General features: G+C 47.0%; 1 protein-coding gene across 1 annotated transcript; it reads left to right on the top strand.

The window, feature by feature from the left end:
• The first annotated feature begins 6,001 nt into the window (after window positions 1–6,001).
• Window positions 6,002–7,494, top strand: TBCC (tubulin folding cofactor C). Its single transcript, XM_032214836.1, has one exon. The coding sequence runs from the start codon at window positions 6,065–6,067 to the stop codon at window positions 7,115–7,117; it is 1,053 nt and encodes a 350-aa protein (XP_032070727.1). The 5' UTR covers window positions 6,002–6,064; the 3' UTR covers window positions 7,118–7,494.
• Window positions 7,495–12,100: the final 4,606 nt, after the last annotated feature.

Genomic DNA, 12,100 nt, shown 5'->3' with positions numbered 1-12,100 from the left:
ACCATGATTTTGAAGAGGTAAATTTTTTAAAAAAATATTTGCACTCTGCAGGCCTCCCAAACCCTCTGCAAGCAAAAAAAAAAGGGGGGGGATGCAGAGGCTTTGGGAGACTTGTAGAGTGCTCGTGGGGGTGGGGGCAAAATGGCCCAGGTTTTGCTATTTTTTGCCTTCCCCAGCCCTCAGGAGTACTTTACAAGTCTCTCAAACCCTCTGCACATACATTTTGTAAAGGGGGCAGGTTTTAGTAGGCCTAAAATTCTGTATTCAGTGTGTAAGACACACCCAGATTTTCATCCTCTTTTTTGAGGGAAAAAGATGCTTCTTATAATCCGAAAACTACGGTAGTTAACATTTTTATTTAATTTCTATTTATGATATTTATATCGCACTTTGCCACCAGGGACTGAAGCACATCTTCCTCCAATTTTAATAAGAAGACCTTGTTTAAATAATCCAGGGATAGACAACCAGTAATATACCTGCATAAATATAAATTTATAAATTAAATATAAAATAGCAAAAATATTTCACATTAACCCCAAAAATCTGAGCCTATCTTTTACATGCAAGAATTGGGTGGCAATATAATTTCTATATCAAACATGCAGCATTTTTTAGGCTAGCAAAGCCAGTATGGAAAGAATAAGCAAAACGTTACATTAAAATTCTATGGTAGATCAGAATTCTACAATGACTGGAAACAATTACCCAAGCTTTTCCAGAACAATTTTCACATATTGTTGATTGAATCCAACAGTATTCCAAGTCCGCATCTTTCTCCAATTCTAAAAGCCCAAGAAAACTTGGATGAAAATGACATATATTTTTTCCAAGTTCATACTGTTCTCAAAAAGAAAAAGTGGAAAATTTATGTTAGTGTGTAAATGTGGTGAAAGCAAGGATTGTTTGTCAAGATAGAAAGGTATGGAGAGAAAGTATAGTAAATATTGGTGGTGGAAATTACACTTCTAGGTTCTTTCTTGGAAGTGCTGCCTTGAATATTTTTGCCTTGCTGTATCTATCTTCTTTTCCACAATTCGCATGTTACTTACCCAAAAAATGGAACCTGATGAGAAAGGGCGTTGGTACCTACCTGATACGCCTCTTCTAATAAGGTGGAGATAGCATCCATGAATGGGTTAACACAGTCCTTACTCTGTTTGGACTGAGTCTGATTATTAATTAATTATCGACCTATATAACCTGCCTTGTGAGTGTCCCCACCCAGCTGTCCGGCAAAGAAAATAAATACAGACTCAACGTGTTTTCCAAACAAAATTTATTGGAATATAATAATACATAACCAGAAAATATTTAAACTCTCCCAATCGTCATTCAGAAAAAACGTGACAACCAGAACCAGAAGGAACAGTTCTACAAGGGTGGGACTGATGCTATCTCCACCTTATTAAAAGAGACGTATCAGGTAGGTACCAACGCCCTTTCTCATAAGGGTGGAGATAGCATCCATGAATGGGACATACCCAAGCCTGGCTAATTCAAGGGTGGGCTGTGCACTGTTCCGAAATGAAACCTTGAGAATAACAGCCTGTAAAACCCTGTGCCTGAATGCGGCATCAGCCAATGCAATGCGCTCTACATGGGGCAGCCCTTGAAGAGCATTCGGAGACTTCAACTTGTCCAGAATGCAGCCGTGCGAGCGATTGTGGGTGCACCTCGATACACCCACATTACACCTATCCTCCGCAAGCTGCACTGGCTTCCAATCGGTCTCCAGATGCGCTTCAAGGTGCTAGTTATCACTTATAAAGCCCTTCATGGTATTGGACCTGGGTACTTGAGAGACCGCCTGCTGCCAATTACCTCCCAAAGACCCATTAGATCGCACAGGGTCGGCCTCCTCTGGGTTCCGTCTACCAGCCAATGCCATCTGGCTACGACCCGGGGGAGGGCCTTCTCTGTTGCAGCTCCGGCCCTTTGGAACGAACTCCCCGCAGAGATTCGGACCCTCACCTCTCCCCTGGCCTTCCGAAAAGCCATTAAAACCTGGCTGTGTCGGCAGGCCTGGGGTTGATGAGCTCCCTTCCCCTCTCAACAGGTGTGGTTGTTGGCTATCTTAAATGCTTGTCTTGTATTTGTGTGTTCCCTTTCCTGCTTGAGTTGTTCACCGCCCTGAGTCCCTTTTGGGAATAGGTCGGCATATAAATAAAACAAACCTCAACCTCAATGCAAATTTGTCCAATTTATAATTCCTAATAAATGGCAAAGGAGAGGCCCAAGCTGCAGCTCTACATATTTCGTCCAGGGTGAGTGGCCCACGCCATGGTGGTGGCCGCACTCCTAGTAGAGTGGACAATAACACCCGGTATCAACTCATGGCGTGCCTCGTATGCTGCTGTGATACATTTATGCACCCACCGTTCTATGGTAGCCACCGATACCTTTTGGCCCAACGAGGCGTCCAGGAAGGAAATAAACAGCGCATCTGAGCGGCGGAAGGTCGTTGTGCGTTAAATGTTCACATCAAGTGCTTGGTGCACATCAAATGTGTGCCACCGTTGTTCCAGCTGGCGAACTGGGGAAGGGCAGAAATTGGGAAGAATAACCTCCTGAGCCCTATGGAACCAGACCCCACAAAAGAGGGGTCTAGCCTTAGTACCACGGTCAGGGTAAAACCTGCATAAATCCTCATGCACTGAAAGGGCGTGTAATTCCGATATTCTTCTAGCAGATGTTATTGCTACCAGGAATGTGACCTTCCAGGTAAGTATTCATATGGGAACCTCCTGCAAAAGTTCAAAGGGAGGCTCAGTAAGCGCCTTCAAACACCTTGGGGAGATCCCAGGCAGGGTAACAATGTACTACCGGAGGCCACAGATCGGCTGTCCGTCTCCCCAGGTAAGTATCGTGCTAAGAGCCGCAACTTGTCTTCTGATAGTGTTGGGGAACAACCCTTTCTTGAGACCATCCAGTAAAAACTCCAGGGTTTGGGAGACGAAAAACTCAACCAGAATGATGTGTCTGGAGCGACACCAAGCACAATAGGCCTTCCAGGTTGTAAATACGCAAAGTCGAAGGCCTCTTGGACACCTGAATGGTACCTATCACCCTATCTGAGAAGTCACCCCTCTGGAGAGCATGCCGCTCAATCTCCAGGCAGTCAACTGAAGCCACTGCGGCTCCAGTGACTCCTGATGAAGTGCAATCTTGTCCGCTGGAATCCTCCAAGGTCTCTCCGCCAATAGTGGCTGAAGGTCGGCAAACCACTGTCGCCGCGGCCAGTATGGTGCCAGAAATATGAGCTCCGTTCCTGTACTGATAATCTTGCGGATCACCCTGGGTAGTAAAGGCACCGGGGGGACGGCATATAGGAGATCCCTGGGCCAGGGCAGCAAAGCGCATCCACACCCTCCACTCCAGATGTGTGGAATCTCGAAAAGAACCTGGGAAGTTGGGCGTTGTGCTGGGAGGCAAACAGGTCTACCAACAGGTCCCTGACCCACTGTACAATCTCCTGAAAAAGAGAAGGGTGTAATTGCCATTTGGCCTGGTCGATTCTTGACCTACTGAGCCAATCCGCTCGTACAGCTTCCCCAATATGTGCTCCACCCTGATGAAGTGTAGGTAGTCCTCCACCCAGGAGCCTAGTGTGTTAGCCTCTATCATTAGGTCCCGAGACCTAGTACCCCCCTGCCTGTTAACATGGGCCTTGGCAATTATGTTATCCGTTAGGATTAGTACGTGCTGACCCTCAATGAAGTGTTGGAACTTCAATAACGCCAATCTGATAGCCCATAGTTCTTAACAGTTTATGCTCATCTCCGCCTCCTCTTGACTCCACTGACCCTGTGTCATGTGATGCCCATGTGTGCACCCCAGCCATAAAGGCTGGCATACGTGGTGATAGTGACCCTGTGGAGTACCCTGAAATGGCATCCCCTCTCTATGGCCCCACGCTGTGACTCCACTGGAGAAAGGTGATCAACCCCCTCCTGTGCAGGACGGGCAGCCATACGAGTCGTGGTGGCTGGTGCTGACTGGGCCTTCTGTTGGAGACCGGCTGCAATCCCTGGCGGATGGCCTCTGCCAAAAAGTCCTGGATGCCCACTGAAGGTGGTACCATGACCATTGGAGGTAAATTTGGCCAGGTCACTAAATGTCCCTCTTGCTGAAGCCCAGATGCAGTTGGGGTAAAGGTAGCTTCAGGGGCTCTACTTAGCGGTCGAGGGGATACATCCCCCCACAGACCCGATGTGTTGATAGGCAGCATTGGGCTGAAAGGTCCCTGGGTGATGTCCAATTGTAATGGCAGCAAACGGTTGAGGCGGGAGGGGGTAAAGCCTCCCCTTTCTCAGAGCACCTAGGTAAATGCCCTTGCTTCTCCCGATGTTTATCCTTGATGGTGGATTTCTTGGGCTTAGAGCCCTTGTGTGTAGAGGAGGAGGCAGCCTTACCACTGGCCTTTTTCCCCAGGGCATTCTGCTCAGGGGTCACAATCAAGGGGCCAGATGCCTGACCTGCCAAGGAGAGTCCCTGGTCGGGCTCTGCCATGCTCCTGTGGGCCTCAGCTGCTATCTCCATGATGCTGCTGTCCGCCGTCTCCTCCGGCTGTCAGAAGCGCTAATAAAATGGCACCCATGAAGGAGACTCCACCCACTTTCAAAATGGCACCCACACCTCCATTCGCACTTTTTCTAAACAGTCTGGGCTTCAAATGCACTGGCCGCGACCGTCTGGCAAGATCGCCCTTAGCCGCCCCTCAAGCAGCTCGCACAGCCCAGGTAACTGTCCGTGCAGCTTCGGAACCCGTAGCGGAGCCCCACGCCAAGCAGAGGTCGGGCGAGCCACATCACAGCCGGCTGTCAGTGATCGTCTCCACAAAGAGTCCTGCAGCCAAATTGACAAGCAGTCCCAACGGATCGTTAGCATGAAGCGTCACAGCCAGAGCTGCAGAATAGGCTCAAGTCCTTAATTAATTTTACCTCAGACGTTGACAGCCACAAGTGGCAAGATGAAAGTCCTGACAGAGGCAGAGGCAGGGACTGTGGCGCAATGCCCAGCGGCCAGGGGAAGACAATCAGAGACGCTTAATACGAATAGCAGTCTCCAGAACTCACAGAATTCGATTTCAGTAGATTCAAAGGTAGTCATCAAGAGAGGAATTCAGTAGTGGATAACACGACCGTCCCAGAGTGGACTGAGTCGGAAAGCTGGGTGAGGACACTCAGAAGGCGGGTTATATAGACCGATAATTAATTAATAATCAGACTCAGTTGAATCAGAGTAAGGACCGTGTTAACCCATTCATGGATGCTATCTCTACCCTTATTGAGAATGTGATAGACATGTATAGGTAGACCTCGAGTTACAACAGTTCATTTAATAACCGTTCAAAGGTACAATGCCACTGAAAAAAGTGACTTATGACAATATTTCACAGTTAATGACCTTTGCAGCATCCCCATGGTCACAAGAGCCAAATTTGGACGGTTAGCAACTGACTCATGTTTATGACCATTGCTATGCCCCAAGATCATGTGATCATCTTTTGTGACCTGACAAGCAAAATCAGTGGGGAAGTCAGATTTAACAACTGGGTTACTACCTTAAAAACTGCAATGATTCACTTAACTGTGGCAAGAAAGGTTGTAAAATGGGGCAAAATGCACTTAACAAATGTCTCAACAGAAATGTTGGGCTCAGTTGTGGTCATAAGTAGAAGACTACTTTACTACCTAAACTCCTGTTTTACCATTTATATCAGAAAAATCGTTCTCTGCATGTCAGTAAGAAGACGGAATCGTTAGCTATTTGGACGAGAACTGAGTTCAAACGACCGCGCTACCTTTCACCTAAAACGCGGTTGGTTGCTGTCATGGTTGTTAATATTCCCTCTTAAAGGAAAACAGGCCCCGCTTTACGCATTTTTCTCGCCAGCCTTTGAATTACTACCATCCGGGGCCCTTTAAAATGTGGAGAAGACACGCCCACGTCCTCTGGGAAGGTCACTTCACAAATCCTGGGCGGCGGTCACGGAATGAGCCAATCCGTTTCCGTCTTACTACGAGGTAATTGAAGCCGCTGCAGAGAGAGAGAGAGAAAGATGGAGGCCTTTTCGGAAGGCGCGGCGCCGGTGGAGGGGGAACGGGTACCGCCCGCTGCCGGCCTCTCCGCCCTGGTTCCCGACTGGCTGCATCAGCGAGAAGTGGAACGGCGAGAGGAGGCGGAGAAGAGGCGGCGAGAACGGGACGCGCAGTCGGTGTTGGAAGAGCAGAGCGATTTTTTCACCGCCTCCTTTGCCCGCGAGCGGGAGGCCATCGAAGCGCTGCTGTGGTCGGAGCCGGCTCAGGATGCCGAAGCGGATGCCGAATCCGTATCTGAGGCGGCTCGGCGGCTGCAGGATCTGCAGCGGCTGCTGACGGATTCGGTGCGCTTCTTAGCTCCGTATGAGGTGCGGCAGGCCCAGGCGGCGCTGAGCAAGCTACAGGGCGCGCTGTCGGAGAGGCGCCTCCAGTTGAAGCCGAAGAAACGCTTCGCCTTCACCAAAGCCCTCAAAAAAGACACGCCCTTCGCTCCGTCCAAGCCGCCCGCTCAGCATCCTCCACCGGAAAGCTCCGCCAAAGACCAGAAGGAAGCGGCGACCTCCGCGCCGCTGGACCCCAGTTGCGGCTTCAGCCGGGCCGAGGGGCGAACCCTGGAGCTCGGCCCGACCGACCTCCTGCAGCAGGACGTGGTGCTGTCCCACCTCAGGCGCTGCCGGGTGCTGTTACGCGGCAACCCCAACACGCTGCTGGTGCTCGACTGTCATGACTGCACCATCCTGTGCGGACCCGTCTCCACCTCGGCGCGAGTGGATGGGTGCAGCGGTTGCCTCGTGGCCCTCGCCTGCCAGCAGCTCCGGACCCACCGCGCTACGGAGACGAGCTTCTACGTGCAAGTGACTAGCCGAGCGATGCTGGAGGACTGCAGCGCCGTGCGCTTCGCCCCATACTCGTGGGATTACCCGGGCATGGATGCCGATTTCAAAACCGCTGGGCTTGACCGAAGCAAGAACAACTGGGACCAGGTGGACGACTTTAATTGGCTGGCCAAGAATCAGGCCTCCCCGAATTGGTGTGTGATCCCCGAAAAGGAGCGGATCACGGATTGGAATTGAGTTAACAGCCTTGCATTTGTAGAGGACTTCCAAAACAGCCATATTGAGAAAGGGGAAAGACTTTTCGAAAGGCAGAACTAAAGCTGCAGTAAATAGTCCTGAATGACGTTTGGAATCTCTTTGATTGGGTTGCCAAAACACTTGTCCTGATAGCCTTTCACTGTTTGCCTGCTATCTGATTCTGTATCCTGGTACTAAAGTTTAGTGTTGTGTATGCTGGGGTTCTTTCTACAGATTTGCAAATGTACTTGTAAGATTATGTTTTTGTCCTCTTAGGAAGAAAATGTCTGGGGCTGAAGATTTTAACTTCTTCTAAAATGTTACCCAGTTAGTAACTTGCTCACTTAAATGCTGAATAAAATTGCTATTAATTTACACATTGGCTATTTTTATCTGAGATGTGTTTATGATATATGTGGATTAAAAACATAGTCTTCTTGAAGAGTGATATGAGGTATTCTAGGTTAGGAATGGTAAAAGGACTAGCTTTTTTTGACAGAAGAAATAATTTAGAGATGCGTGGTTTCAGAACTACTTTTATCATTTTCATTTGTTAAAATTATGCTTCGTATTGGAAGCAAGTTCTTTCTGGGACGCATCTTCATCTACTAGTACCAAGCCAGACAATTCTACAAAATTTGCAGAGCATTTTGAAGGTTATTCAGAAACTATGTCAGTTAGCATTAATTCACTTTGACAAAACATCATGCAAGTTGTACAGTTTTCAAAAATGCTTAATTTTGGATCCCAAAGGGTATGTGCTTTTAGTTTTGTGTGCCTGTAAAAATTCTAAAGATAACATATCTAAAAGGACACACCCCAAAAATATACAGGCCGTAGAAATTATCTTACCATAGATAAGCACTTTAAGTGGCAGAAAGTTTAGTAGGTGCTTAAGTGTCCCTCTGAAATTAATAAACTACAAAAGGGTAAAGTCAAGTTTCAGCGTACCTTGGAGGAAGCTAACTATCTTGACCCCTTCCAGTCTGGCTTCAGACCCGGTTACAGCACAGAAACCGCTTTGGTCGCATTGACTGATGATCTCTGGAGAGCTAGGGATGGAGGCCATGCTTCCATCCTAGTTCTCCTGGACCTCTCAGCGGCTTTTGATACCATCGACCATGGTATCCTTCTGCGACGACTGCGGGAGATAGGGGTGGGCGGCACTGTCTTGCAGTGGTTCTCCTCCTATCTCTCGGACAGGTCGCAGTCGGTGTTGGTGGGGGGGCAGAGATCGTCCCTGAGGCCCCTAACTTATGGGGTGCCGCAGGGGTCGGTCCTATCCCCCCTACTATTTAACATTTACATGAAACCTCTGGGCGAGATCATCCGAAGGCACGGGATAAAATACCACCAATATGCGGACGATACACAGTTGTATCTGTCCGCCCCGTGCCAACTCAATGAAGCGGTGGACGTGATGAACCGGGGTCTGGAAGCCGTTAAAGACTGGATGAGAGCAAACAAGCTGATACTCAACCCAGACAAGACCGAGTGGCTGTTGTGTTTCCCTCCCAAAAATTTGACCAACATACCATCACTCAGGCTGGGGGGACAAAATTTACACCCCTCAGAAAGGGCCCGCAACTTGGGAGTCCTCCTGGATTCACAGCTAACTTTTGACCACCATCTCTCAGCTGTGACCAGGGGGGCATTTGCCCAGGTTCGCCTGGTGCGCCAGTTGCGGCCCTACCTGAATAGGGAGGCCCTCACAACAGTCACTCGAGCCCTTGTGATCTCCAGGCTGGAATACTGTAATGTGCTCTACATGGGGCTGCCCTTGAAGAGCATCCAAAGACTTCAGCTAGTCCAGAATGCGGCCGCGCGAGTGATCGTGGGCGCACCACGGTTCGCCCACATAACACCGATCCTCCGTGAGCTGCACTGGCTACCTGTTGATCTCCGGGTGCACTTCAAGGTCCTACTCACCACCTATAAAGCGCTCCATGGTAGTGGATCTGGCTATTTGAGAGACCGCCTTCTGCCAATTACCTCCCTGCGTCCCATCAGATCGCATAGAGTTGGCCTCCTCCGTATTCCATCCGCCAGTCAGTGCCGACTGGCGACTACTCGGAGGAGAGCCTTCTCTGTTGCGGCTCCGACACTATGGAACAATCTCCCCGTGGAGATTCGTACCCTCACCACCGTCCAGGCCTTCCGCACAGCCCTCAAGAACTGGCTAGCCCGTCAGGCCTGGGGATAATCTTATTTTTGCCCCTCCCGAATGCTGAGTGAATGTTGAGTTTTACTGTCTAATTTACTTTGTGCACATTTCTTTTTTTGTATTGTCCTACACTCCCCTTCCTTTTTTGATTGTAAGCCGCCCTGAGTCCCCTCAGGGAAAAGGGCAGCCTATAAATAAATAAATCTACAAATCTACAATCTACAATTATACCTTTCTGCTACATTTTGTATAAAATATTTATTTTCACAATAATATAATTAACATTTTTTATAACTTTATGTACATTTCAAAAATATTTCACAATCTGAACATTTTAAGATTTTTGTTTTATTTCCACTTTATTTTTTACAATACCTTGATTGAAAATTTCTCAGTTATTTGGAGTGTTATTAACAATTTTGTTACTGCATCCATGATCTTTTCTTAATATTAGATTAAAGTAAATCAAAATATATAGAATCTGCAAAGTATTCTAAAGATAGAACTGTTCAAAGCTTCTGCAAGAAGTGCTGAACATTGCACAGGAGTTCATATAAAACCCTTGGCTTTGAAATACCAAAGCAACTGTATCGTTGGCAAGCTTTGTACGGCTGCTTCAGAGATTGTTTTTATCTGGCTCCGTATTCATGAAAATAGCCACAAGAGTCTTATGGTTTGACCATTTGGAAATAAGTGTTGAATATGTTACTTAATAGATTAAAATTCAGTTGCTGTACTATAAAATATTAGTTGTCTGCATTTTTGTGTCTAGTAAAAAGGGTAACTGATAATGTCTTGAAGTTACAGAGGTAGTCCTCAACTTAGAACTACAGTTGTGCCCAGAATTTTGGTTGTATGTGATTGCTGTCATTAAACAAAGTGCCCCTGTGACTGTCTTACTCAGCTACCACAATCCAAGTTCTTCCCATGGCACTCATTAAACAATTGTGTGGAGGTGCTCAGGGTGGGGGCAACACGGGGAGACCCAGTGCCCACCAGCATGTGGAAACCTGCCTAGGATTGGGAGGCATTGGCCAGCTAGGCCACTGGCACACAGACCTTATCTCTACCTTACCTCACAGGTCCACTTACCTTTCCATTACTTCAGCCCATCCTGCACATGAGTTTCATTTTCGTGATGGTTCAGAAGGCTTCTTCTCCAAACCATCACAAGAATAATGACATTCGCTAGCATTTTCTGCTTCAGAAAAGAAAATGCAAATTCAGCATTCTGAAAGGGTGAACCTCAGTATTTCAGAATGCTGAGACTTGGAGCCTTTAGTGTTTTCTCCTCCAGAATCTATTTCTTTCACTAATGTCCTCCTCTCCAGAGGAGAACATGCTAGTCAAGCTGGCATCTGCTCAAAGCCTTTTAGAATATCAGCTGTGTTAATGTTTTGTTAGACGTGAAGTCTTATTTAACACAGGAGCAGATTCCCCTCCTTGCACAGAGCAGAGAGGAAACTCGTCTGCACTCTGGAGGAACAAGTCTAAATCCGTTGTCTCCTTTGTTCGCAGAAATTTTAAATGGCAATTGCATGGTCACAGGGTACTTGGCAACTCATAAATGTGAACAGGGTGCCAAACTCCTAAAATGCGGTCATGTGAACTGGAGGGGGGGGGCGCAGAGTAACATTTCATGACACCCAGAAATGTTTTACATGGCTATTGTAACTGAACAGTTCTTAAATGGCCAATTGTAAGCTGAGGACTTCAATTAAGCTTCCCATTACTTGTGTTCCAAAAATAATCAATTTTCAGTGCTTTAAAAAAAATATCCCATTGTGATTTTATTAAAGGAAAACTACAAACTTCTCTGGGGAGATAGGAACCTCATACCTCTGTCCTTATAGGTTGAGTTGATTAACTTTTGATGAACGAAGCCTGGCTGCTAAGGCCTTTTAAAATAAAAGTTATATTTTGCAAAACGTAATTAAATACAGGTAGTCCTCAGTGACCTCTCATCTGGCAACCCATTCAGAGTTATGTATCTCCCCAATACTATTTGCAACCCCGTTTTTAAGATCTGATGACTGCATTCTTCCACTCACTTGATTGCATGTTGAGTGCTTGGTAATCAGCTCACATTTAGGACTATTTACAGCAATAACAGACCAAAAATGGGACTCAGGGGGGAACTCCTCCCCCCTGCGGTCCCCCCGCCCCTGTGCATGCGCACACTGTTACAGGTGTTTTTCATCTCCATTGTTCAGTGATCCATTTTCTACCTCTCTAGGATTTATCTCTATCTGCTCCTGTGAGGCATTTCCTATTCTTGTTGAATGTATATAGGGATATTCTCGATGGCTTGTATACTGTTTTAACTGCATTTTGATTAAACAGCATGTTCTGCAGAGACCCAGAAATCAGTTGACCAGCAGGAGGCGCGTGCACATGCGCGTTGAAGCTCAGCTGGGGCAACAGCTTGCGTGCTGGTAGAGGGGCCTCTGTGTGCCATCTGTGGCACATGTGCCATAGGTTTGCCATTACAGGTCTAGGCAGTGTCCAAAAATTGGATACGGTTGAACAGAAGAAGAAAAAACAAACCTAGATCTACTCTATGATATTTCATCAACGACCATGACATCTTATCATTGAAGTCTATCAATATGGGTTGCTTTGCAACATAATCAGGTTTCTGCTCCAATTTCTTTGCATTTTTAAGATGAAACGCTGCAATGGCAATATTACCTGAGAAAAATGTATGTGTCACATCTCGTTTTCTTTAATTTTGTACACACTATTTAACAGTACAATACTTGGTTGTATAAAGTGCCTAGCCCATCAATATTAGGTGTTACCTTTTGGTGATGTGTACC

This window comes from Thamnophis elegans, chromosome 4 (assembly GCF_009769535.1).
Source record: "Thamnophis elegans isolate rThaEle1 chromosome 4, rThaEle1.pri, whole genome shotgun sequence".
Taxonomy (NCBI): Eukaryota; Metazoa; Chordata; class Lepidosauria; order Squamata; family Colubridae; genus Thamnophis; species Thamnophis elegans.
The sequence above is the reverse complement of the archived record's forward strand: the minus strand, read 5'-3'. Positions and strand labels throughout refer to the sequence as shown.